Source organism: Canis aureus, chromosome 1 (genome assembly GCF_053574225.1).
Source record: "Canis aureus isolate CA01 chromosome 1, VMU_Caureus_v.1.0, whole genome shotgun sequence".
NCBI classification, from domain to species: domain Eukaryota; kingdom Metazoa; phylum Chordata; class Mammalia; order Carnivora; family Canidae; genus Canis; species Canis aureus.
This window is the reverse complement of record NC_135611.1, coordinates 5,384,104-5,410,954: the sequence shown is the minus strand read 5'-3', so window position 1 is coordinate 5,410,954 and position 26,851 is coordinate 5,384,104. Positions and strand designations below refer to the sequence as shown.

The 26,851-nt window shown below is 36.3% G+C and overlaps 1 protein-coding gene across 12 annotated transcripts in view; it reads left to right on the top strand.

The window, feature by feature from the left end:
- The window catches only part of C1H18orf63 (chromosome 1 C18orf63 homolog), a 33,123-nt gene extending 10,789 nt beyond the window's left edge, over nucleotides 1–22,334 (top strand). For 6 of the 12 annotated variants that reach the window (XM_077880495.1, XM_077880200.1, XM_077880338.1 and 3 more), the window contains 9 exons: nucleotides 978–1,054; nucleotides 2,766–2,861; nucleotides 7,559–7,668; nucleotides 8,501–8,597; nucleotides 8,710–8,795; nucleotides 10,196–10,379; nucleotides 18,495–19,511; nucleotides 19,691–19,780; nucleotides 20,848–22,334. In XM_077880495.1, coding sequence (XP_077736621.1) covers nucleotides 978–1,054; nucleotides 2,766–2,861; nucleotides 7,559–7,668; nucleotides 8,501–8,597; nucleotides 8,710–8,795; nucleotides 10,196–10,379; nucleotides 18,495–19,511; nucleotides 19,691–19,747 — 1,724 coding nt within the window. In that variant the 3' untranslated portion in view covers nucleotides 19,748–19,780; nucleotides 20,848–22,334. The remainder of the gene's footprint in view (nucleotides 1–977; nucleotides 1,055–2,765; nucleotides 2,862–7,558; nucleotides 7,669–8,500; nucleotides 8,598–8,709; nucleotides 8,796–10,195; nucleotides 10,380–18,494; nucleotides 19,512–19,690; nucleotides 19,781–20,847) is intronic. The other 6 variants (XM_077880275.1, XM_077880144.1, XM_077880426.1 and 3 more) reach the window with 4 other exon arrangements.
- Nucleotides 22,335–26,851: the final 4,517 nt, after the last annotated feature.

The window sequence follows — 26,851 nt, the reverse complement described above, 5'->3', positions numbered from 1 at the left end:
GTAGAGTTTTCACCGCAATTTGGGCATAGCCTTAAATCCTGAGCTAGCACCTTTACTCCACAACTATTTGATTTGAGTTGACTTTCAGGCTGAAGCCTGTTTGCACTCTTTGCCCTAATGTTATGTTTAAGTTCGACAGTGGCAGTCATTGTGCTCTAGGTCTGAACAAATAGTTTCATTACAGAAATTCAGTTTCATACCCGAACTGTCAAGACACTATACTGTCAGATGTTAAAGATAAGGTTTAGAAGAGCAAAATTCCTCACTCTTGTGTTAGAAATTTTCTTTTAGTTTTACCAAATGTAATATTCTATAGCAGACCTTGCAAATTATAAATGTATAGCTCATTGAATTTTCACAGACTAAACATATTCTCATAACTATTTCTCAAATCAAGAAACAGAACATTACCAGTACCCCCAGGGATCCCCTCATGCTTTCTTCCAAGTATTACCCTTTCCCAAGATAACCACTTTCTGACTTATGTAAGTGATTCTAATTATGTGAATGCAAGGTAGAAGCCTTGGGGCTTTATGAGATCCGTATTATATCTGCTGGTATATTGATGGGTCTTCATGAAAAGACTATGGAGTTAGGAGCTTGGCATGGCACCTCTCCTGATATAAGAAAACAGTCTCCATTTTTCATATGTAATAGAAATCAGGCTTCTAAAAGTTGCTTGTTGAATTTTTCTCTCAACTGTGGGATGTCTCATTCTTATTATAGCCTTGCCCTGTGATGCCTCCCACCAACACATACATGTCCATATATCTGTGTTGTTCCAAACCTCTGGCTCATCTGCAGACTCTCAAATATTGTGATTTTTTTTGGATTTTTACCATGAATGGAAAAGAGTACATATTCTTAATTGAGCTTCTAATGTGAATAAATTTAAGTTAAAGCTATTTTTTGTTACTAAATTTTAATAAAATAAAATAATAATTCCAGAAAATCACAGTTAAATATTTTATTTTCAGTATTAGACATCAATGTAACTGAAACTCAAGTTTGTCTAAGTATAGAAGCTTACACAATCAGATTGCCACCACCTGAGGTACCATATATTTTGATTTCTGTAATTAACTTTATTATACTTACTGTATGCTTTATTAGCAACATGCTAGTAGGCTTTAATTTTTAACAAGAAGAGTGATAAGAAGGGTTTTATTACCAAAATCCATATTATTAAATGCTTGACATATTGATACTGTTTTAAATCTGTTTACTCAAAGAAAATATTCCGTTAGTCTAATACAGATTTTTAAATTATTTTAAATATTTTATTTATTTGAGAGAGAGAACACAAGCAGGGGTGAAGGGCAGAGGGAGAGGGAGAAGCAGACTCCCCACTGAGCAGGGAGCCTGATGCAGGGCTCAATCCCAGGACCCTGAGATCATGACCTGAGCCGAAGGCAGATGCTTATCCGACTGAGCCACCCAGGCGCCTCTGACACAGCTTTAATCGTAGTATTCTCTTGCTCAGAAATCTTTTTAGATGACGGTAGAGACTCTCCACAACCCTACTGTGCTTCAGCATTCACCTCTTCTGCCTCTTCTTTCACCTCCAAATATTAAAAAGACTGTTTCAGCTCATACTACGTATAATATCCCTTCATTAGCATTCTGGTAGCATTTTTTATATTTGTAAAAAACAATATACATTAATACTTTTTCCCTTCTTAGTAGAATAGGTCTTTTATTTTACTAATTCTCATAGCATCCAGCATGGAAACTTATACATTAATAGTAACTCAAATATTATTTTCCTTCTTCTGTGGCAGTGGTTCTCAGTAGAGGAGGGTGGAGAAGAAAATGAATTATTTTGTTCCACATGAGCCATTTGGTAATGTCTACAGAGAAGTTTGGTTATGACAAAGGGGAATGGGTGTGTTGCTACTGGTATTTAGTGGTTTTAGGCTAGGGATGCTGCTAAAAAAATCCTACAGTGCATGGGACAGCAACCCTACCTCCACCCCAACACAAGATTATCCAGCCCAAAGTATCAGTAGTGTCCATGTTGAGACAGATGATTCCTCCTTTGCCTAAAGTGATCCTCCCATTAGCTATACATCCTGCCTATCCTTTAAGGGCCAGATCCAATGCTAACTCCATTCATACTTCTCCTTAACTTTTTGATTTCTCCTTAGTTTTTTGATTTCTACTGTGTTGAGGCAATAGGCAAGTTAAAAATAAATAGGATCTACTTTCTGGCCCTCAAGAATTGTGTGAGCCAGTAGGGAAACTGACCTGCATAACAGTAAATGGAATGGGCAGGATGACATGACTGTCTTGTACTGATGAGGAACCTTTGCAAGGCTTGGGGCCAGTGTGACCTCCTAGCCTCTTTTAAACTTTCATTCTGTTCTACATCGTGCTCACTTATTTGTACATACAGAATTATACTCATTTTTATATTTTTTTTTAATTTTTATTTACTTACGATAGTCACAGAGAGAGAGAGAGAGAGAGAGAGGCAGAGAGAGAAGCAGGCTCCATGCACCGGGAGCCCAACGTGGGATTCGATCCCGGGTCTCCAGGATCGCGCCCTGGGCCAAAGGCAGGCGCTAAACCGCTGCGCCACCCAGGGATCCCTATACTCATTTTTATATGCCAAATTTATAATAAGCTTCTTAAGGACTAACATCATGTCTTACTGCCCTTTGAATTTTCTACAGATGATACTTGTGTTTTATGTATATAGTTTTGAATCAGAGACTGACAAAGAATAAGGCCTATAGAGATGAGAATACCATCTTTATTACTAGGATGAGAACATAATTTATGATCCCAAATGGATACTTCTGAGAATGAAAGGGAAACTAACCTACTGGGATACTGGCCCAACATACATAAACTGGAGGGTATGTTAAAAATAAAATCAGATCAATTAAAATTGTATTTTTGGAGTTTATTGTACATAGAAGAATAGTCTGTGAACCAAGAGTCTTCAAACCAACAGTGTTATGAAACTCAGAAGGGTGTTGTTGCAGGACAGCTTATGTAATGAATACGTGGGAGCTATTTTATCTTTATAATGATTGGTTATAGTAATGGGGTTTTCCAAATGACAGGGGATTAGTTAAAAGCGATTATCTTACTCCATTTTGGAAAACAATATAAGTTTTATGATTTTTAGACGCATTTACAAGAAGTAATTGAAGTTAAATTTCATTTGTGTTACAGAATGAGCTAGATTAGGTTTTATTTATGTGGCTTGGCTGGTTTTGTCTGCCTAAGGAATGTTCAAGTTTAGTCTCCCATTTTATTATTTTAAGAGATAAATGGTCATCCTGTTCATTGTTAGAAAAAAAGTTATTAGAGAATGTGGCCTATCTGAACCCTAGAATTAGGTAGATTCCCTGCCTACCTGTGGGAGTAATAAACCCCCAGGCTCTCTTAAGAGTTCAGGCACGATTCCCAGTATGACAATTCAGTGTACTACTTCGTGCCAACAGACCAGTTCCCAAGAGGAAGGGAAAGGAACTGTCCCAGTTTTACCAACCAGATAAGTCACCTGATCTGCCTAGGGAGGAATGAATGGAAGGGCAGAGAGACATCAGGAATATGTATTAGAACTTTCTCAGCATGGAAGCGAACATCAGAAATGGGGAAGATGCACCCCTCTCTTCTGCTCAACATTATATGCTCAATACACACTTTTTCTGTTCATTTATTTTATGTTTTTTTATTTATTTTTTATTGGAGTTCAACTTGCCAACATATAGCATAACACCCAGTGCTCATCCTATCAAGTGCCCCCCTCAGTGCCCGTCATCCAGTCACCCCCACCCCCCCCACGCCCTTTCCACCACCCCTTGTTCGTTTCCCAGAGTTAGGAGTCTCTCATGTTTTGTTTTGTTTTGTTTAATTTTATTTATTTATGATAGTCACACACAGAGAGAGAGAGAGAGGCAGAGACATAGGCAGAGGGAGAAGCAGGCTCCATGCATCGGGAGCCCAACGTGGGATTCGATCCCGGGTCTCCAGGATCGCGCCCTGGGCCAAAGGCAGGCGCTAAACCACTGCGCCACCCAGGGATCCCCGAGTCTCTCATGTTCTGTCTTCCTCTCAGATCTTTCCCACTCATTTTTTCTCCTTTCCCCTTTATTCCCTTTCAGTATTTTTTATATTCCCCCAAATGAGTGAGACTGTATAATGTTTGTACTTCTCCGATTGACTTATTTCACTCAGCATAATACCCTCCAGTTCCATCCATGTCGAAGCAAATGGTGGGTATTTGTCGTTTCTGATGGCTGAGTAATATTCCATTGTACACATAGACCACATCTTCTTTATCCATTTATCTTTCGATGGACACCAAGGCTCCTTCCACAGTTTGGCTATTGTGGACATTGCTGCTAGAAACATCGGGGTGCAGGTGTCCCGGCGTTTCACTGCATCTGTATCTTTGGGGTAAATCCCCAGCAGTGCAATTGCTGGGTCGTAGGGCAGATCTATTTTTAACTCTTTGAGGAACCTCCACACAGTTTTCCAGAGTGGCTGCACCAGTTCACATTCCCACCAACAGTGCAAGAGGGTTCCCCTTTCTCCGCATCCTCTCCAACATTTGTGGTTTCCTGCCTTGTTAATTTTCCCCATTCTCACTGGTGTGAGGGGGTATCTCATTGTGGTTTTGATTTGTATTTCCCTGATGGCAAGTGAGCATTTTCTCATGTGCTTGTTGGCCATGTCTATGTCTTCCTCTGTGAGATTTCTCTTCATGTCTTTTGCCCATTTCATGATTGGATTGTTTGTTTCTTTGGTGTTGAGTTTAATAAGTTCTTTATAGATCTTGGAAACTAGCCCTTTATCTGATAGGTCATTTGCAAATATCTTCTCCCATTCTGTAGGTTGTCTTTGAGTTTTGTTGACTGTATCCTTTGCTGTGCAAAAGCTTCTTATCTTGATGAAGTCCCAATAGTTCATTTTTGCTTTTGTTTCTTTTGCCTTCGTGGAGGTATCTTGCAAGAAGTTACTGTGGCCGAGTTCAAAAAGGGTGTTGCCTGTGTTCTTCTCTAGGATTTTGATGGAATCTTGTATCACATTTAGATCTTTCATCCATTTTGAGTTTATCTTTGTGTATGGTGTAAGATAATGGTCTAGTTTCATTCTTCTGCATGTGGATGACCAATTTTCCCAGCACCATTTATTGAAGAGACTGTCTTTTTTCTAGTGGATAGTCTTTCCTGCTTTGTTCAATATTAGTTGACCATAAAGTTGAGGGTCCACTTCTGGATTCTCTATTCTGTTCCATTGATCTATGTATCTATTTTTGTGCCAGTACCATACTGTCTTGATGACCACAGCTTTGTAGTACAACCCGAAATCTGGCATCGTGATGCCCCCAGCTATGGTTTTCTTTTTTAATATTCCCCTGGCTATTCGGGGTCTTTTCTGATTCCACACAAATCTTAAGATAATTTGTTCCAACTCTCTGAAGAAAAGTCCATTTTGATATTTTGGTATTTTGATAGGAATTGCATTAAATGCGTAAATTGCCCTGGGTAGCATTGACATTTTCACAATATTAATTCTTCCAATCCAATGGAATATTTTTCCATCTCTTTGTGTCTTCCTCAATTTCTTTCAGAAGTGTTCTGTAGTTGATTCCCTAAATTATAATTGATATCAGCTCCTCTAAATCTCACTTTACCTAAATTTTTGATTCGGCAATTTTCATGTTCTGACTCTTGTAAAAATTAGTTTCATACATGTTTCTGTTCCTATTAAGTTTTGTCATCTCTTTGAGAGTCTAGGTTTTGTCTTATTTTTGTTCTCTAGTATCTCAACATTGCCTGGAGCAAATAAAATCCAAATTCCTTTAGCTTGGCATTATAAGGAAGAAGTGATATTTCCTGAGTACCCTGTTAGTGCAGGTCTATTCAGAAAAGGACACATTTTAAGTATTTATTAAATAAATGTAAGAGGTTAACTGTCTCTTGGAGGCGTATCGTGAACACTTGAATAGCCAGTCTTCAGAAATACCCAGGTTGAGAAAAGCTGATATAGACTTTAAGGGCTGGTACCATGGAGATCTCTGCAGCAATTTGCTTTAGTCTCTGAATAGTGTTGAAAATAGCCAGAAGGATATAAACTAAAGCTATGTAAGTGGGTGTATAAGAGAACTCATAAACTTTTGAACAGTTGGACATAAAACCTACCCTCTCTGAATTCAATCTTTGGTTGTTTTCTCTCAAATAATATATTTATTCACCTGCAGTCAGTCTTTCCTGACATTCATAGCCATCCCAGCACTGAGCATCCTTTTCTTAGGTCACAGATTAGACCATTTAGCTTTTAAGCACAGTATGTCACAGGGCAAGATTTATCCTCCAGTGTACAGGACAATATGAATCCTTATTCATTCTTACTGTCTTTGTTCTCTTACCTCACAACATAACCAGCAGTTCTTATCTTTATATTTTTGCATTTATGTTTTTCTGCTGTGCTGCCTCATTTCCATTAGTCTTAATAAATGCTGTAAGATTTCAGAGAAAGATCTGTCACTGAATGTAGAGGAGATGGTTCTAGCTCTAGGCCTATAAGGCTCTTTCTTACTGGTAGAATTCAGATATATCAGAGTAAGGGCAAGTATATTATTAAAATGCTGGGCAGCCCGGGTGGCTCAGCGGTTTAACACCACCTTCAGCCCAGGACCTGATCCTGGATACCCTGGATCGAGTCCCACGTCAGGATCCCTGCATGGAGCCTGCTTCTCCCTCTGCCTGTATCTCTGCCTCTCTCTCTGTGCGTCTTTCATGAATAAATAAATAAAATCTTTAAAAAAATAAAATAAAATGCTAATGATTTGTCTAGGCAGTAAAAAGAAAAATTGGCCAGCTTAGCTGGAATTTATTGAAAAGCAGTAGAGAATGAAGTTAGAATATTATTTTCCAAAAGCTGTATGATGATAGGTTAAAAGGAGGATGAGGATTTATGAACCATTCTTTCTCATCCTAACAGTGTCCTCTTAGGACTTATCTTTGACTTGTCCTCCTTATCTTTGACTCTGTATTAAAATGCCCCACAGAGTGAGGAAACTGTAAGTAGAAAAGGATTGGTAAACTATCAGCTTAAATACCCTGTGGATAGGTCACCTGAGGACCAGAGGAAAAGCATTCCAGAAGATAGAAAAGGGATACATGAGAGTATCAGCTCTCTGCAATCATTCCCGAAGACAAACTAGAGGGACAACTCCCTAACTCATTCTCTAGTTTTTAAAAAAAAAAATTAAGATACTATTCTTACAAAATGTAAATACCTTGCTTTAGAAGGAATTCAACTTCCTATAAATTAACATAATTAAAAAATTGAAAGCCAGTTGAAATAAGTAGAAGATAGAGGTTTGGGGTTGGAAAATGAGAGAAGGCATGAAATACTTGATATGTTGTATAGAGAGAAGTAGGAAGAGCTGAAACATCAAATACATTATGTAAAGTATTATGCACCTCCAACTTAAACTAAGCCTTTAAAATTACTCTGTAATTGTGTATGTGTTTCTTCTTGTTTGACAAATTCTTTTGAGGAGTTATGCATTAAATCTTATTTCTATTTAAAGCTAAGAGAATTTGGTATTTCCCAGAGTATTATAAAGGATTTTGATACTAACAACAATGCTGTCATTGAAGGACATTCAATTTTAAACAACTGGTGCTACGTTTTGCCAAGGTGAGATTTCAGTTTGTAGCATCTGAGGTAGGTCCAAGATATAGTAGTTCTCTCATTTTGCTTCAGCATCAGTGTGTACAAAAGTATAAAGGAATTTTTGAAACTGAATTTTTGAACGTGATTTGTAACTTAAAGGTCATACAGAAGCCATCAATTTCCTGTATTAAATTACTAAAACAATTTTATTATACCCTTATATTTTCATTAAATATAGTTTTTACAAAACTAAAATTTCCAGATATCTAATTATGAAATTACAACTATTATAGTAATATCAGTAAAACCTTATAAACGCTACATATAATTAATGATTCTTTATCATTTGATGGGAGCTGTTTTAAGTTTGCACTGTCTTTAGGGGAAAATGGCTTGTTATTAATATAAATAGGACTATTGGGCTGAAATTTTAACCTGCTTAGGAAAAAGAACTTTAATTAACTAACAGAATATACATAATAATTTAATCATCAAAGCAGGGAAGAGGTAGATAGGGAACATAGATTTGACTCTGATTCATTTAATACTTAACAGACTTTTCCCTAAAATCTGACAGTTACCAGGCATACTTCTGTGTGGCAACACTTAATAAACGTTTTTTGTTGTTGTTGTTGTTTATAACTGGCACATTGTTTACATTAATTCAATTTAGTTTTTTCTAACAATTCTGGTTCTGATTTAATACAATGGTGTACTTGGAACTAGTAGCAAATGATTAGTTTATTATGTAAAGAAGGCTGCTAAATCTTTTTGAGTATTTTTTAAATTAAATTACATAGTTAAATTATATCCAAACACTGGCTCATAATACTTTATCAACTCCTATTTTTCTTAGTATGAAAAGGGGACAAATAATAAGTATTCTTCACACCACACCCCCTGACTGTCCTTTTCACTCATATGAAGATTTCCGGATGCACTGGGATGACTTGGTAAGAAATAGAAATGTGTATTATGGTAGGAACTATTTAATTTTGCTTCATATAATTTAATCTTAGTTTAGCTTTCTCTCAAAAGAACTTCATCTTTGTTCCTAATTTTTAGTATGGCTATAAACTTCCAGAAGATTGTGGAAATACTAAAATTTACTGCAGCATCTACTTCAAAATGATAGGAGAAAGAATCTTCACGTATCCTTTTACACACTACTTATAACAGAAGCCCCCTGCCAGCTTCATGATCCATCCTTACTCCTGGCTCTAGTGTTGTCATCATTTTCAACCTTATCTATGTCTGAATGAAACTGTTCCCTTCTACTCCCCCCCTCCGCGCCTGAATATTTTTTGTTTTCCTTAGAATTTTTCTATTTTTATTTGAGAAAGAACTTGATGATATTTTTTATTTTAAGTTCTATTGCAACAATTTAGGTAACAAAAGGAACTTTAGATAGAAAAATGTTTACAGGATTTCTAGTAGACAGTAAAATAGTCCTATGATTCTCCTTAGCCAAGGGCTCCCTCCAGTGGTATTTTGGATATTATTGAAAGGGTAAAATTAAAAGAATTAGTCTTTAACAAAGATTTTTCTCTTTGGAAGATTATTTAATTTTACAGGCAAAATTTAGAGGATCTGACTTGCACTTAATGCTCCCCAATGCTTTAAGAAAATATCTGTCTTAACATTATTTTAAATAATTTAATAATAATTTAAAGTATTCAGGTGAAACTCTTCAATTGTAATCAGTATTGATTTCACATTCCAGTCTCTGTATTATGACCTGCTGGAGTTTCAAATTGGAAGAAGAGCCATAATGTTCTCTTTCTGCATTTTACACTTCCTAACCCAAAACTTAATATAAAATTGATGTTGACAGGGATTAAATACTCCCTTTCATTAGAGGCAAAGACATTATTATTCCAAGTCGTCAAGAGTATTTTTCATCAGAAAGAAGCAACTGCTCTTCTCAAAGAATTGCTTTTGGAGCTTGAATACACTGTGTGTTGTTTCTTTGTACTGAATTTTTACAGCTTTTGGAGATGCAACCTCTTTATTGTTTTCTATAAACACTTATTTTTGTAACCTCTTAAGGTCATAGTATCTTTCTTATAAATCATTTTCATAATATCTTAGTCTGCCAGTCTATATAGAAAGATCTGTAATAACAACACAATGAGCAGTATTGATACTGAGTGTTAAAATAGAATGAATTAAGACCCTGTGATAAAACATACTTTTAGCTTTGGAAAATATGAAATAAGCAATATATGAAATAGGATTTAGTTATGTGTGTCTTTTTAACAGTTAATATTGTAATACTTTTTTAATTCCATAGACATTGCTATCTCTTGGGGCTCCTGGGTAGAGTAGTCGGTTAAGTGTCCGACTCCTGGTTTCGGTTCAGATCTGTGTCATGAGATCAAGCCCTGTGTCAGGCTCTGCACTCAGCAGAGTCTGCTTGAGATTCTTCCTCCCTCTGATCCTCTGGTTCATGTGCTCTCTCTCTTTCTGTAAAATAAATAAATAAATCTTTTTTAAAAATTGCATCTCTTTAGTACAAAAAAATGTTCTACTATTCTTTAACAGTGTTCAGATACCCTCTCAGCTGCATCAGAAGTCAGCCCATTCAGTTCTTTCCAAGAGTAGATTTGGAAGGTGTGTTGAAAAGTTTCCTTTCAGACTTAAAATCTAAATTGCCTCAGATATGTGGCTTTCCCATAAAGATGACAACTAAGGCATGCTACTACACACAAGAACTAATGAAACCTCATGTACAGGTAAGAGATTTCATGTCCTTCTGAGCATTCTAAGACCTAGTATGCACCTGTCTTGGATCTTTTGCTTTCTGTGAGGGGCTATCTAACCCATTGTACTAGAATTCTTTTCTGTCGGTTCAGTGTTTCCCTAATGCTATTTGTTATTGTACTTGACCATTTGTCACTGCTATTTGTTACCTTTTTTGTATTTAACATGGCATTGTAGTCATAGTTGTTTAGTGATCTAATTTATCATGAGCTCTTGGAGAGCAGAGATCATGTTCATTTTCTTATGCCAAGTACCTAGTATAAAATAGGTGTTCATTAAAAGCATTTTTCAATGAATAAATGATCTTACAGAATAGTTTGGAAACATTTGTCTCATACAAATTCAAGTTTACTTTGAACTGCAACTTCATTTGAATGTGCTTGATAAAAAAAAAAGCCTTTGTATAGTTCCATTTACAGAAATTGAATTCATTCAATAACATTTTTATTGTAAGATGATATGCTAAGTGAATTCTTATGAAAAAAAGAAGTAACAGCAATTAAGCAAAACTGATGAAGAAAATATGTTGGCCTATATTCACACTTACTAGAATAAGATTTCTTTGTCAATAGACAATAAAATTGAAAGGGAAGTTTTTGAGAAATATGAGGAATTTAAATTTTTCAACAGTGGCCTTTTTCTTATAAATGACAGTTGTGTGTTTTCATACAAGGGAAAAGCAAAAGGTTGAACAATTTGAGCAGTTGGAAATGTAATGTGAATTATATGAATATTTCTGTGTCTGCTTAATCTTTTTTCTTAACTGTGTCCTCTGTTTATTATAGTTTCCACTGCTCCAGTGATTTCAGGTTTCACATGGTATTGCCTTCCTATGGCACATGGCAGTTTTTCCAACTTCTGCTTCTGTGCTAATTGTCATTCTATGATCCTCAAATAAAATTCACCAGGGCCAGTATCTGATAGGCCCCATTCATCTTTTCAGGCGAGGCCCCCTTGTCTGTCACCAGCCAGCATGTGGATTTGGTATCCTTGAATCAAGAACACTTCGTATAAATGGTATAAAAACATGGCAGCCAATAGGCAAGGCCATTTCCTAAAAGAATGTGAGGGGCACCTGGGTGGCTCACTGGGTTAAGCATCTGACTCTTGATTTTGGCTCAGGCCATGATTCCAGAGTTGTGAGATTGAGCCACACATCAGGCTGGGCACTCAGCAAGGAGTGTGATGGAGATTCTCTCTCCCTTTCTCTTTGCTCCCCTCCCCCACCCCCTTGCGTGCACACACTCACTCGCTCTTTCTGGAATAAATACATCTCTAAATAAAAAGAAAAAAATGTGAGTGGACAAATTCCAATCGACATCTTTATGATAATGAATCTTAAAGTTTTGGCCAGACATAACATTTTTAGTAGTTATTGGCCGAGTCCAAATCTGAGGAATTTAGATGAAAATATGTCATTACATAATTCATTTTTATTGGACATATTTATTGAATATTTATTTTTTCCAGTCCATGACTGTTTTATAAAGAGTGAATCTGGACAATATACTTGTGCAAATTTGCTTCTTAAATGTAAAATAATACCTAACTGGAAAATCTGGGTTTTGTATTGCTCCTAACAATAAGAATTTATCCTATTCAGTTTTATTACCTCTGTGTGCCAGCTTCTTTTATGATTTCATCATAATCCTCAAAACAGACTCTAAGAATAAAGAATTGTTTTCCCACTTTTGTAAATGAAACTGAAGCAGAGAGCATCCAAATAATTTAACCAAAGCCATATAATTAAATACATTGCAGAATTAGAACTGAAACTCAGGGGAAGATTCTCAGTCACAAAATTGGAAAAAGTTTAGATCTGTGTTTAAAAGCTCTAGCTCTAGAGCTTACTATGTGTGTAATCTTAAGCAAATTATTTGGTTTTCTTGTGCCTCAGTGTCCTTGTAAAACAGGTCATGGTAGTAGTGGTAATAATAACATTTGTCACAAATTGAGCTCTCTAGGAAGCTGACTCTGGAGTCTAGTGCAGGTGATGTTTATGAGGACTGAACTTGGAACACCTGTGGAAGGTGAGGCTAGAAGAAGGTGGGGTAAAAGAAGTCCATAGCAAAGTGGGTACCAGGTAGCTTTGACCAATCTTCCAGGAGCTCTAAGGCTAAAACAGCCCATCATAATGATTTTACATTGTCCAAATAGCCAGGCCTTTACACCCATTCCTTCATCTGTCATTGGATTTGGGCCACCCAGGGACGGGCATGTTCTAAGGTGAGGTAGGTTTCTAGAACTAGGGAGTTCTTGCAGGGGCCAACTCCCAGCGGTGGAGGCAATAGCCCTTTTGTGAAGGGGATCTGAGTAACATGTGACCACTTCCTTTACGGTACTTCACAGGGTGTTTTGGTTTTTTGTTTTAGGATTAGATAATAACAGTCCCTTGTACTTAGTGAGCTCTCAGTAAATGTTAGTTCCTACTACTGCTATACCATGTGTAAACTATGAGATTCATGCAGTCTAAAAAGCTTAAGTTTAAAAAGTGAAAAATAGATTGATCAGACTATTTGTTAAAACTCAACTGACTTTTAAAAAAATTAGGAATGCTTAACCAAACTATTTTTATTTTTTTAATTGATAGAAATCCTCAAAGGTACATAAAAGAAATTAGTATAACAAACTCTCATATGCCTATCATCTAGTGCTTCTTTGACATAGTTTTAGGTGAGGAGTATACTGGAGTATTTTCAAAGAAACCCAAGATATGATGTTATTTCATCTGTAAAGACTTTAGTATGCATCTCTGACAGGAGCCTTTAAAAACATTATTTGCAATAATTCTTAATATCTAATACCAGTTCATATTCTAATTCCCTATATATCTTAAAGATTTAGGAACTTTGTTTAAATCGTAATCTAAGCACAGTCCATGTATTTTCTTTTTTTTTTTAATTATTTTATCTTTTTTAAAAAATTTTTTTGAAGATTTTATTTATTTATAGAGACAGAGAGAGAGAGAGAGAGGTAGAGACACAGGCAGAGGGAAAAGCAGGCTCCATGCAGGGAACCCAATATGGGACTCAATCCCAAGTCTCCAGGATCACACCCCCCGGGCTGAAAGGCAGCGCTAAACTGCTGCGCCACCGGGGCTGCCCCAGTCCATGTATTTTTATTTGATTGTCCTCTTAGGTCTCTTTTATAACAGTCTAAACCCCCTTCCCTTTTTATTTATGCTAGTTATTTGCTAGAAAAACTGGACCATTTGCCCTAGAGAATGTCCCATATTCTATATCTGACTGTGGCTTTATGTCGTTTGAAGTTAACATATTCTAAACCTTCTATTTCCTACAAACCTGTGGTTAGATCTAAGCTTAACTGAATTCTGGTTCAACTTTAATCAAGAAACATTCAGGTGCCATAATACACAGAACCAGATTTTAATAGGTAAAACACATTTGATCAGTCATTTTGGTCAATCCTCAAGTTTCTTTTAATCATTACCTTAATTCTAGGACTCCATTAAATGACATTCATTCATATCTAAGTATCAGTTAAGGCTCTTGCTTTTCCTCCACAATTTATGTTAATGTACTCCAAGTTATGTAAGTTGTTTGTGAAGGCCTAGAAATTAAAAGTTAACTTAGCCACATTTGTCAGTGACACCTGGCAGAATAATGGTAATAATGTAGTAAAATATGAGATATTTGTTGAGTTATGACTTCATAAAGCTTTGGTTTGTTGACCATTTAAGTATTTCAAGTTCTATGAATTATTTATGATCTCACCTGCTGTTCTTTCTGTAGTCTTTTTATAAATTTTGAATATAAACTTGGAAGTTTCACCCTTTGGGCTATCTACTATATTTTAGAAATTGAAAGAATGAGTAAATAATACATCAACAGGCTATGGGGGCAAAACAGGCTTTTGGAAGTTATTTTCATCCAATGTATGTTTCTGAAACAGATGGTGATGAAACTGTGTGAACATAAACATATTTAGACACATTCTATGTAAGTTTTATGTCAGAATGCAAGTAATTCTGTTCTCATATGAATCTACCTAGAATGAGTTTTTCTTCTGGAATTTCAAGTAGTAGGTATATTTAAAAGTTACTACAGTTTATAAAATGCAGGGGTCAAAAATGGCTTAATTCTTGAATGCTTTTCTCATGAAATGGAAAAAAAATCTCTCTAAATATATTGAGATGACCTAGTCCCTTCTAATAAAACATCTCTTTGAGGTGGAATTTCATTCAAATTAATGAATTGTTCTCCCCATGATAGCGTATATGTACAGGAAAAGGCAGTGTAGGGTGAGGGCATTTGGTGTATTTGCCTAATATGGTCCAGGAGAATGAGTACCCTAAGCTGTTTCTGGTCACCTATAGAGATGGTGAGCTTGATACTTGGCTTCTGCTAACTCTGCAACTGAAAAACCAGAGGCATTCATAATTGAACTTTTTAGCAGGAACTGCAGAAGTGCAGCTTTCACTTACTTCTTCCTTCCAAATAATGAATGAGTGTTTCTGATTCCTTGATTCTAAAATGCATCCTGAACCCTAACTGCAAAGGAGAAAATGTCCATTTTATTTTCCAGACACCAGTTTAGAAAGTAACACTAGACAGAGAGGGTAGAATGAATGTTGCTCTCCAGTCCACCAATATCCATCAGAGATTCACAGCTGAGTAATGCAGGGGAGAGGGAGGCATTTGTTTCTTGACCTGGATTGGTCTAATGTTGGTGGTCTCTGTTCATGTGGTATCTTGGTGAAGATTATTTATAAGGTTTTCTTCTAGCTACCTTATTCAGAGAGTCTTCAGAAGAACAACCGCATCACCTCTTTATTGTCTTCAGAAGTACATGTCAAGCCCTGTCAAGCCCTGTTATGGATTGAATTGTGTCCTCCTTGCCCCATATTCATGTATTGAAGTCCTCACTCCCAGTATGTCAGGATTTGACTTTGTTTGAAACAGGATCATTGCATTTATAATTAAGATCAGGTTATACTGGAATAGAGTGGGCCTCTAATCCAGTATGACTGATATTGTTATATAAAGGAGAAATTTGGGGACAGATACATGTGCAGGGAGACCATCATGTGAATATGAAAATGACCATCTAACTACAAGCCAAGAGGAGAGGCTTGAAACAGATACTTTCTTCATGGCCCCAACCCTAACACCACCTTGATTTCAGACTTTTAGCCTCCAGAACTTTGAGGCAATACATTTCTGTTGCTTAAGCCCCTCAGTTACAGTGCTTGTTACAGTAGCCCTATCAAACTAAGATAAACTAAGATAAACTTTTTGATACATGTTTTTTTCATTCAGGCTAGCAAATCTCTGGGGGGTTATAAGCCAGCTGTTACTCATTAGTCAGCCTCTCTGCCCTTTACTCAGGGTCATGAAACCTGGCTGGGTCTTCTGTGCCCTCCCTCTGAAAATTATGGGGAAGTAAAGAAAGGTGTCTCCTTGCTCGACTGACATGAATAAACCTCCAACTTAAGAAATCTACAGACAAGAGGTGAGCCCTGCTCATCTATTTTCAGCATCAACTCAATCCTCATCCAAGATTTTTCTTGGAGTCTTCCCACTTCCCCAGAGAATAGCCGGTGTGGGAGAAGGAATATTGTTCTCTATGGTGACTTTGAATTATGTCAACTTAAGTATGATAGAAGTACATTTTTCTGAATTCCTTTCTCTACATAGTTCTGGCTTAGGGTGGCATGTGATTGGAAATGTAAAAGTGAAGCAAGACTGTATTTACACTTGGAAGGTCTGTGTTAAGCCTGTGTGATAACTCAGACCCACAGGGATATGCTGTGGCACCTTTTTAGTTGGTGTGGAGTAGGCATTAGGTCATGGTTCCTTCATCTCCTGCCATATGTCCTCTTTAAGCCTTCCTAAAGCCTATATCAGGTTTTTGTGTAGCTTCAGCCCTTTAGTAGGCCAACCATACTGTGACATTGGAGGCTTGAGGGTGATAAGAGATGACATGGGTTCTGGCTAGACACAGCATGCTTTCTGATGCGTACTCCATTTTTCAAGATGGTCACAAGATTGTCTATCCACATGCCCTTATGATCAGTGGCAACACTTATGCTATTACGAGGTTGGGGGTGGGTAGACTGTGTTCCCTCCTGTGTCTGGGCAGGACTGTGACAGAGGTGATGCTGCATGACTTCCAAGGCTAGGTCAAGTGGAAGCTGTCTCCCTCAGGACACTTGCTCTGGGATCCCAGACCACATGATGGGGTTGACTGAAGTCCAGTTTACAGCTAGCATCTAGCATCATATGAGTGAGGAAGTGACAACCATCCCAGAGTCCCTCTCACTGCAAATCCCTGAGAGACTCTGAATTAAGCCAAGTCAGCTCCCAGAATCATGAGACAGGAGACCTAATTATTGTTTAGAACCACCAAATTTTAGTTATTCTGCTTAATAACTGGATCACTCACTTTTTCTTTGCTTATTTACAACTCTTATCCCCCAAAACTCTCTACTACTCTTCTCTTAACTCCACTCAACAACTAGGCCACCAGCAGTAGAGAAAGGAAAACGATTTGTTCTGGTTTGCACATTATTCCTAGCATTTTTTAAAATTTTGTTTCAAGTTGTGACTCTGTGTTTGATGCCGGAAGATGAGAAAAGAACTCCCTATCTCATGTTTCAGATTATTGTCACATGTCACTTTTTTCCAGGTTCTGGGACTCGACAGATATGTATTTTTAAAAACTATAAACACTTCCCATTGACAGGTGAATGGATCAACAAAATGTGGGATTTCTATACAATGAAATATTATTCAGTCATAGAAAGAAAGGAAATTCTGACCCCTACTACAACGTGGATGAGCCTTGAAAACATGCTGAGTGAAATAAGCCATACACAAAAAGACAGATATTGTATTCTTCCACTTACACAGGATACCTAGAGGGGGAAAGTTCATAGACCCTAGAGAGTAGGATAGAGTTTCTAGAGAAATAGAGAAAACCAGAATTGTTGAGAACTACAGAGTTTATCTTTGAAATGAAGAAAATGTTGTGGAAAAGATAGTGGTGATGGTCATACAGCAGGAGTACAATGAAGAATGTACTTAATGCCACTGAACTGTATATTGAAAAAAGATTAAAATGGTAATTTTATGTTTTATCTATATTATCACATTAAAAAAAAAGACTGTAAATGCTTGGCTCTCTTCGAGCTGTCTGACAAGTCAGTCTGGCAGATTCTTGTTGAATTGCTTACCAGTTACCCACAATCTTTTAAGCAGTGAGAATACAAAATGATGGAGACACAGCCAGCCAATGCCCTATAGTCAATATCCTACTTATTCTTATTAAAGGCCTGGTATAGATGCAACCACCTCTTCCATTCATTTAGTTTCTTGGAACAAGTATTTCATAGTAACTGTGTGAATGATTTAAGAATGTGAAATATACTGGCACCTGGGTGGCTCAGTCAGTTGAGCATCCAACTCTTGGTTTCAGCTTACGTCATGATCTCAGGATCATGACATAGTGCCCCACTTTGGGCAGTGAGGAGTCACTTGGGAGTCTCTCCCTCCTTCTGCCCCTCTGCCCCTCCTCTGCTTATGCACTCATACACTCTCTCTAAAATAAATAAGTAAAATCTTTAAAAATTGTGAAGTATATAAGAATAAATATATCATGGTTCCTACCTTCAAAGAATCTAGTATATACATAGGGGGATGGAACATGGATGCTGAAAGATAAGAATGCCACCCTTTACTTTTGTGTGTGTGTGAGAGACAAACACTGATAGCATATCCTTAAGAAGTTGAAAGGGAAAGAATGTAAAGAAGAGGGAAAGACTTTTCTGAGCGAGAGCAGCATGGACCTGTTTGGAGGACAGTAGGTAGCTAATTGTAGTTTTAATAGTTGATTTATATAGAATATATCTTCATTTTAAAATATCTTGAAAGGTTGGTATCTTAAAAAGGATGCAAACCATTAGAAGCATTCATGTTTCCTCAAGAAGACTCATTGGTTTTTTGTTTTTCTTTCCTGTTTTATGTATTATAGTGTTTATGTTCTTACTTTGAAATTTTGTATGTTATTTCTGTTCCGTTAAGAACGTTTTTTACATTTAAAAAATTTTCTAATCTCTATCTTTTCAGGAAAACAAAACCAAGGCATTTAATGTGACCACTAAACAAATGTTCAGTTCCTCTCTGACTCAGGCCCCTTCCACAAGACCTGCTCTGGCTGAGCATCTTCGATGGTGTTCAGTAGCTGTGGACCACAAGGAGGAGCTTTCAGGCAGCCATCTGAAGAAGCCTTGGGTGCCCTCAACTCTGCAGCTCCAGCAAGAAGCTGTTCAGAACAGAAAGAAAGCCCTACCTGACAAGGCACCCCAAGTACATATGGAAGTACCAAAGCCCAACAGAGGAAAGATTCAAGTTCAAGGCACAAATTTCACCTCCCAGAATAATATTGTCCCTAAATTTATACCATTTTTCAAAAATCAATCATTACAGATGAACAAAAATATCTTAGAACCTGGCAATCTAAAAAGAAAACAGCTTGTTACAGAATCTAAATTTTTTTCACTTAAAGCTAGCGTGATGCAAAATGACAAACTGAATTTAGATCCAGCTATTAAAAAAAGATCTAATCATAACATTCAGATGAATACCAGAAATTTAAATCAGAAGATTTCTAGACTTCTACAAGAAAAAAACACTGGGTCCTGTGAAAATATAAAACATCCCCCTTCTAATGGAGAATCATCAACTATGAGTTTAAATGAAAGTAAACACCTGTCTAATAGTTTACTATTTCAGATGTCAAAGAACAGGATAGGCGTAATAAACAGTGCTGTTGACTTCCAAGTGAATGGAAAAGAACATTTAACAAGCAAACATATAACACAAATTTTAGGGAAAGGCCATGAGTCAGTGAAAATAAAACAACCACACATTTTTGAATCAGATACAGAAACAGAAGATGCCCAAGTACTACAGTGGCAATCAATAAATGAAACTATAAAAGTTGGTGTAAATGACCACAAATTGATAATAAGCAAAACATCCCACAGGTCTAAAAGAAAATTGTGTCAGGAATCTTCAAAAACTTCAAAGAGATCTCATTCCAATACCATCCATTATGGACAGTCCAGTTTTTCTAGGAACAAGGTAAAAAAAAAAATCTGGGGTATTTATCATATGGTAGGCCTTTAAAGCCCCTAAATAAAGATATAAATGATTTGCCCCAGATCATCTAGAAATATAATCAAAAACAGAATGACTACCATAACACAGCTGCAAGTATATACAGTTAATTTTAACAAAGTGATTCTTCAATCTGATTACAGATACATGATGTGGACAAATCAAAAGCTCAGAAATCTCTCATCATCCCTAAAGCTTAGAACATGGATATGAAAGAAGGAAATAACCACCAGGTAACTTAGGTGATATATTTTGATTTATTTTTTTGTTAACATCATCCATATTGGAATTGCCATTTTTAGGAATCCCCCAACCTCTTGGTAAGAAATAGCTCCTTTTAAATTCCCTGAAGCCTTATAATCAGCAAGGAAATAGGAAATACTGGGAATAGTGCAGCCCTTGGATAAGGATTGTACACAGAATCCGTTGCATATAGTAAAGGCCCCCACAGAGGGATGAGGTGAAGAGAGTCCCACTACTGGCTGTCTCCCACACTGCTCTGTGGTCTTTGCAGACTAAAAGACGGCATAGCAGTAGCAGACCATCTAAAACTGTGAGATTCTACATGTACCTTTGGGACTTTTACCCAAGATAATTAACCTTAAGTGATGTTTCATAGGTTAATCATTAAGTTAAAATTTACTCCACATTATTGCAGTCTGGCAAAAGTGAAACTTGAGATTTAGCTGATAGTGCTGAGTCCAAGGCATTGAATTTACAAACCATGCATCTGGAAATCGCATTTTATTCCATTCTGCCATCTGTTTTATTCTAAGAACAAACCTATTACGAAAATATCCACAAATATTTTTTTTGTGTTAGAATTACTGGAATATTTTCAATTTGAATTCCCTGTGAACAAACTAGAAAATATTTTCTTTTCTCTTATAAATGCTGTTTCTTTCTGTAGTAGAATTTCAGCCTGATTTCACTTAACTAAAAGGTGCTTAATTCTGTTCCTATTTTTTCAATCATATTGTGTTTCATGTAGTTTTTGACATCTTAATTTTAAAGCACTCAGTAAGTGGTTGAGGAAAAATGTGTGTGCTAGAATGCCTTAATTTTTTTCATTTTCATTTTAAAAAATCTATTTCAGATTTCATAATTTTTTAGAAGTATAGCACTTTCCCACTTTGAATTTAAGACTCCTAGAAAGAATAACATAATGAGAAAAATTACAGGACATCATTATAGAAAATAACTTCTGCCAAGTATGAAGTTAATAAATACCCCTGTAAAAATTTGAGTAATACAAAATAGTTTCAAGAGAAAAAAAAACACCTGTAATTCTTCTTTGCAGAGATAATCACTCTGAACATGGATGGACATTTGCACGCTCTTGTGAACATGGAATCAGGCCCCACACACTGCTGTGGAACCTCCTTTAACACTTGAAAATTGTTGTTGTCATGGGTGCATAGTATTTATTCCATAGCTGGTGGGTCTACTATATTAACTGTCCCTACCGGTTCACATTTTAGATCCAACTCTTCGCTGTGGTGACAATATTGTATACAGTATTGTTAGTTGAAAATACCTTTATTTTCAAAAATATCTCTATTTTTATGGAGATTTATTTGAACTTATTTTTATTATTGAAGATTTCAAGCTTTACAAAGTACAGATAATAGTGTAAAGAACCTCTAAGTATCAACAATTCAATTACTAATACTCAACTTCAACAATTACTAATATTTCATCACTCTATTTCACCTATTTCTCACAGATCCACTTTTTTACTGTACTATTTTAAAGCAAATTAAGTATCAGATTGGTCATCTATAAACACTTGAGTATAGCTCTCTACCAGGCAAGAGATAACATAATTTAAAGAAAAAAAAATGTATGTCTGTACATTCCATTTTTGGCATGTCTACAGTATCTTTACTAACTCATTAAATTTTACTTTAGTCTAACATGCAAACTGACAGGAATCCCTCGATAAACATTAAACCTATTTCACAAAGTAGCCAGCCAAAGCCTTCAATCATACAACCAAAATACCGGCATGAAGATTTATTTCTTCTGCCATACGTATGTGCTCTGTGCCAGGCAGTGGACCAAGCACTGTGCTACTGAAATGACAAAACTGCCATTGGCTGTGTAGTCTAATCTCTAGCCAGCTTATTCTGGGTTCCTGGCAAAGATGTAGGGGTTGTGTATGTACAATGAAGCAAATTCTAACAATGACGTTTTGGTCTATATTGCAAATAAATTACTGAACTTATAAAAAGAAACAAAGATTCTCACCTAATTAGTATTATTCTGGCTTTCAAACATTTTAGATGTTTAATTTGCAAAATGTGATATAATTCTTGTAAGATATTTAAAAGATTAAAAATCCTCATTAATATTCTACTGAAATAATTCTTCATTAAATTTTTAAAACCCCAGCAGAGAGCTGAGTGTAAGTTTAACTTTGATTTTTTAATGTGATTAACTGTTTTTGCTACCTCACTGAGTCATTGCAATTAAAGGCAAAAGTGAATACAAACTCTGCTTCAAAACTGTAAATATAGTTCTTGCTCTTGAAATTGCATGTGGTTAATCAATTTACCTGTATGTCTTTTATTGGAAGCATTTGTTTTTCCAGAGTATTTCTATTTTAAAATATTATTTTATAATTTTCATAGGCAAACACAACTAGTTTAAAGCCCATTTTGAATGTGCCTTGCTCATTCTAAAACTACTATGATAACTAGTAGACTGCAGTAAAAAACAAATGGTATGTCATTGTGTTTGTGAGGTGGTGATGACAATATTTGTTAAAGAAATTACTATGAATAAGGATATATTTTTGGTCACTCAGTTGTCCACAGCATGTACTTCTTGAAACCAGTCTTTCCTTTTGTTCCATACATTCCTAGCCACCTTCCTGCTACTGTCCAGTCATCATGCTTTAGTTAAAAGACTAAGCAAAATAATTAAAAAGATAAATCCACTGCTTAGTGTGTAGTATCTTCCAACTCTTTAAATAATCTTGCTAGCTCCTCCTCCACTCCATTAGTGTCTAAAACTAATTTTTAGGATAGTATTTCATTTAGATCAATGTTAATCTACATGGCAAAGCCTGCATATTGAGGATCAGTCTATTTTCTGGTGTAAAGTAGGTTTGTTTTTCATCTTACAATATTCTAATTAAACCAAAATATATATGATATATGTGTATGCATGGTATGTATGTACATATATATGTATGTATGATATATATATGATTTACTATAGAGATACACAAGCGAATTGATTATTTACTATTTCATGTTCAGAGAAGTTACAGACTAAATTGCTGGGCTCAAACTCACTGAAGAAATTAATGAAGATTTTGGCTCATTTTAAAGATTATTATTTGAAAGCCAGGATAATTTCAAATCTAATTAGGGAAAACTAAATTATGCTATCTTGTTTAAATTTTTGGTGACTTATATGCATTGTGGACACCACCCTTACCCTGCCCTCAACTCATTCTTCACATTCCAGTTGTATGCTAGTTTTTGAATCATTACAGTTTTAAACCATAAATAATTTTGTTTGCTTTTATGCAGAACTTTAAAAGACATGGCAATATGCCAAAATTAATGCTATGAGTCATCTTCATAGAAATGTAAAAATGCTTTTCATGTACTATTTATATTTCAAATTTCAGTGTTTTTTTGCTTACTATATTTGAATTTTTCTACTTTTATTTTTTATATATTACTAAAATTATACATTATTATATATTATTTTCTTTGTATTTGTTGCTTACCGTAGCAAATAGGTAAAAAAATATATAGGTTTGTCAATTACTAAGCAGTTCACTAACCAGTTTTTGCACTCTGTCAAATTTCACATCATCTAATGTTATGCTGGAACTAACAATATATTGGTGTTCACTGATACTTAAGAATGGTCAGTATTTATAATTGTTTAAAGATGTCAGGGCCATTATTTATTGATGCTTAAAAGGTCCATGTTGTATCCTATATAGCATTTTATTTTAAATAAGAAAATAAAAGTATTCAGATAGATGTATTTTTCATGTTTTGGAGTGACTACATATAGGAATAGAAAGGCTTGGATAAATTCCAAACTATTTTACATTTATGGTTCTGTTTCTTTTTTTTTTAAGAGTTATTTATTTATTTATGATAGACATAGAGAGAGAGAGAGGCAGAGACACAGGCTCATGCTGGGAGCCCGACGTGGGACTCGATCCCGGGACTCCAGGATCGTGCCCTGGGCCAAAGGCAGGCGCTAAACAGCTGAGCCACCCAGGGATCCCCTATGGTTCTGTTTCTTTACATGCATTTGCTTCTGGACCCATGTAAACTAGTTAGATCATTATCACTTCACAGAACTTCTATTCTCAAAAGTTCCTTCATCATTTCATTTAACAGATATTTATTTAGTATCTACTCTGTGGCAAGCAGTATTGTAGATTCTTGGGATATATCAGTGAACAATGACCTTGGGATATATCAGCAAACACTGAGAGACAATAAACATGACAAATATGTAATGTATCAGCAAGTGACAAGTATATTAAAAAAATAGAAAAGTAAGGGAGACAGTTACAGTAGGCTTCCTTGAGCAAAGACAGAAGGAGATGAGCTCTCTAGGCATAAGGAACAGGCTATGTATGTTCAAGAGATATCAGGGAACCCAGAGTGGCTAGTGTAAAAAGAGCCAGAGAAGGGAGTCCAGAAGATAAGACTAATGATACTGGGCCTGTCAGCCATGGCAAAGACAGTTACTCATTTACTCTGAGTGAGATGGGTTTGGGATCAGAGGACTGGCATGGTCTGACCTGGGGTTTCAACAGGCTTATTCTGACTGCTACGTTCAGCGCAGACTGAGGCTAGAGGAGGGTGTGAGAGAAGAAACGGAGACCAGCCCAGAGGCTGTTGCAGTCATCCAGCAAAGATGAAAGTGATGTACCACCATTGCAACTACAGAGGAGATGAGTGGCTGGGCTAGGGATTGAGAGAAAGAGAGGTGCTTAGGATGACTCCATAATGTTTGGCTTGATTACATCTCACTTGAGATGAAAAGGAGCAGGCTTCAGATTTGGAGGAGGACTGGGGATGGACCGTTGTCATTTCGCAATGTGGAGGCCGTCGATGAAAACTCCATGTAGGCAAAAACCTGACTGGGTTGAAGGGAGAGGAGAATTGGAAATCTTGAGTGTAGAAATCTCTTTCAAGAAGTGTCATCACTGGAGTTCTCTGAATCCTTTTTAATTACCCTTAACAATATTATCTTTGATTATCCCCTTTCTGAGACTATATTCTCCCACAGCCTCTATAATCTTGTATCTCTGGACACATTTTCTGTTTCTTTTACTTATTGGCATTGAGTACCCAGGGACCTTGAGAGATAAAGAATAGTTACGCCAGACATTTGGGACATAAGAGGAATGAGGAAGGGCATTCCAAAAGGAAATGAGAAAAAGCATGAAGAGGTATGCATGTTTAGAAACCATGAATACTGGTATGGTTAGCATGTGCTTTGTATGGGGACCAGAATGACTGCAAACCAGGTCACGGTGGTAAAGGAGTTTGAGGCCTGGGAATGAAACCATCCAGGGTCTGTTCCAGAATCCTAATCCAGGCAGCAGAGAATAAAAAATAAGATTGCTGACAGATGTACAAGTGGCCACCAAGGAAGCTGGCTATCGATAGCACATGTTGGGTGAGGTAGGGTCAGAGGTGAAGCTGAATTTTCGATCTTGAGCCACTATAAGAAGAATGTCACCTTTTAAAAATACAGAAAATGGAGGCATGGCGGGGAAAATACAATGGGAAGATGGCTGATTCAGTCCAACATGAACCGAGTTAGTGGCATTAGTAGATCCAGGTAAAGATGGACAATAGACACTTGTATTAAAGCTCAAGGAAATGGAGTTTGGGATATTGTCCACATAAAACTATTGAAGATGCATGTGCGTGTAAGGAGTGAAGAACGTGATAATTTTGAGTACACAATATTGACATGTAAGGAATGGGGAAAGGGAGCAGATCAGCAAGGAGATGAGGTGTCCCAGAGCCAAGCAGAGGAGAGTGTGGAGATGGCAAGGCCAGCATCCGTGCACTGGCCAGGAGGAGACCTGAGAGACCGCAGGCTTTGGTCCCAGAGGTCCCCAGTGGCTGCCACAGTTCAAAGGGGAGATGGTCAGGTGCACAGGAAGCAAGTGCTGTGGTCCTCTGCAAGAAGGCTGGTGTGAAGAGATGGCAAGATCAACGGGACATTTGTGACCTGAAACAAAAGAATGAAACACTTCAGTACAACTAGGAGCAAATACCTGGTGAAAATATATCAAATGGATAGAATTTTTCCATCTTAAGCTTTTTCCTCTATGATTCTTTAAAATTCTGGAAACTACTGCGACTAAATGTTAACAGAAAAATTCATAAAACAGTTGATCATCTTAGCTTATTAGCTTTGTGTTTAAGATGAATGTTCATGATTGATTTTAATATTGCATGTATCTTTTCTTTTCTCCCAGAAAAAATTTTCCTAGTTCCCACAAAAAAAATACATCAGTATTTTATTCTACAAAGATCATCCTGACTGCTATAATATTCATTATATTATTAAATTTCTAAATTTAAATATTCAAAGAATGTTTTGCTATTGACATTTAGCCATGAAAGAAATTACATATAGTATGTGCATAATATTTTTAAATTTTGTTCCACTAGCTTTTTTCCAAAGCGTCGATGGGAATTATTTCTAGTTAAAAGCCTGTATTCCTATGTAAAAATAGTAGAAATCTGCAGTTACAATTAAGGAGAAACTTGGCAAAACATAACTGATTTTGTGGTTTATTATATATCTACTTATCTCACCTCTAAAATAATTTAGGAATAAAATATTTAAATCTCTGAAAACCATGAGTTGGGCTGCCTTAAAATCCTGGGTCTGCACTTAGAGGAAACATAATCAACATAATCATTTAGCTGAAATGAATAATACAATGGAATTTTATAAACCTAGTGTTTAACCCATTAAAAGTTTTATTTAAAATGTTTTTTTTTTTTCCAAATCCATTCCAAGTTTTGCTCCATACCAATGTTACCATACTGAGATAAATAAATATGGGACTTGTATGAAGCAGAGGGCTTCCCCTACCCTCTTCTCTCTTCAGCTGTGGACCTGGTGAACTTGTTTTGGTCTGAGTCAGAATTTGAAAACTAGCTTCCTCAAAGAGTTCTTGTTTCTGGTAACGGCAGGCTAGTTTAGTTTATTTAAACTAAACCTGTCACAGAAAACAACCAGTAATGCTGGATACATTTTTTTTTAAGTTCATAGAAACATTCAAAAAC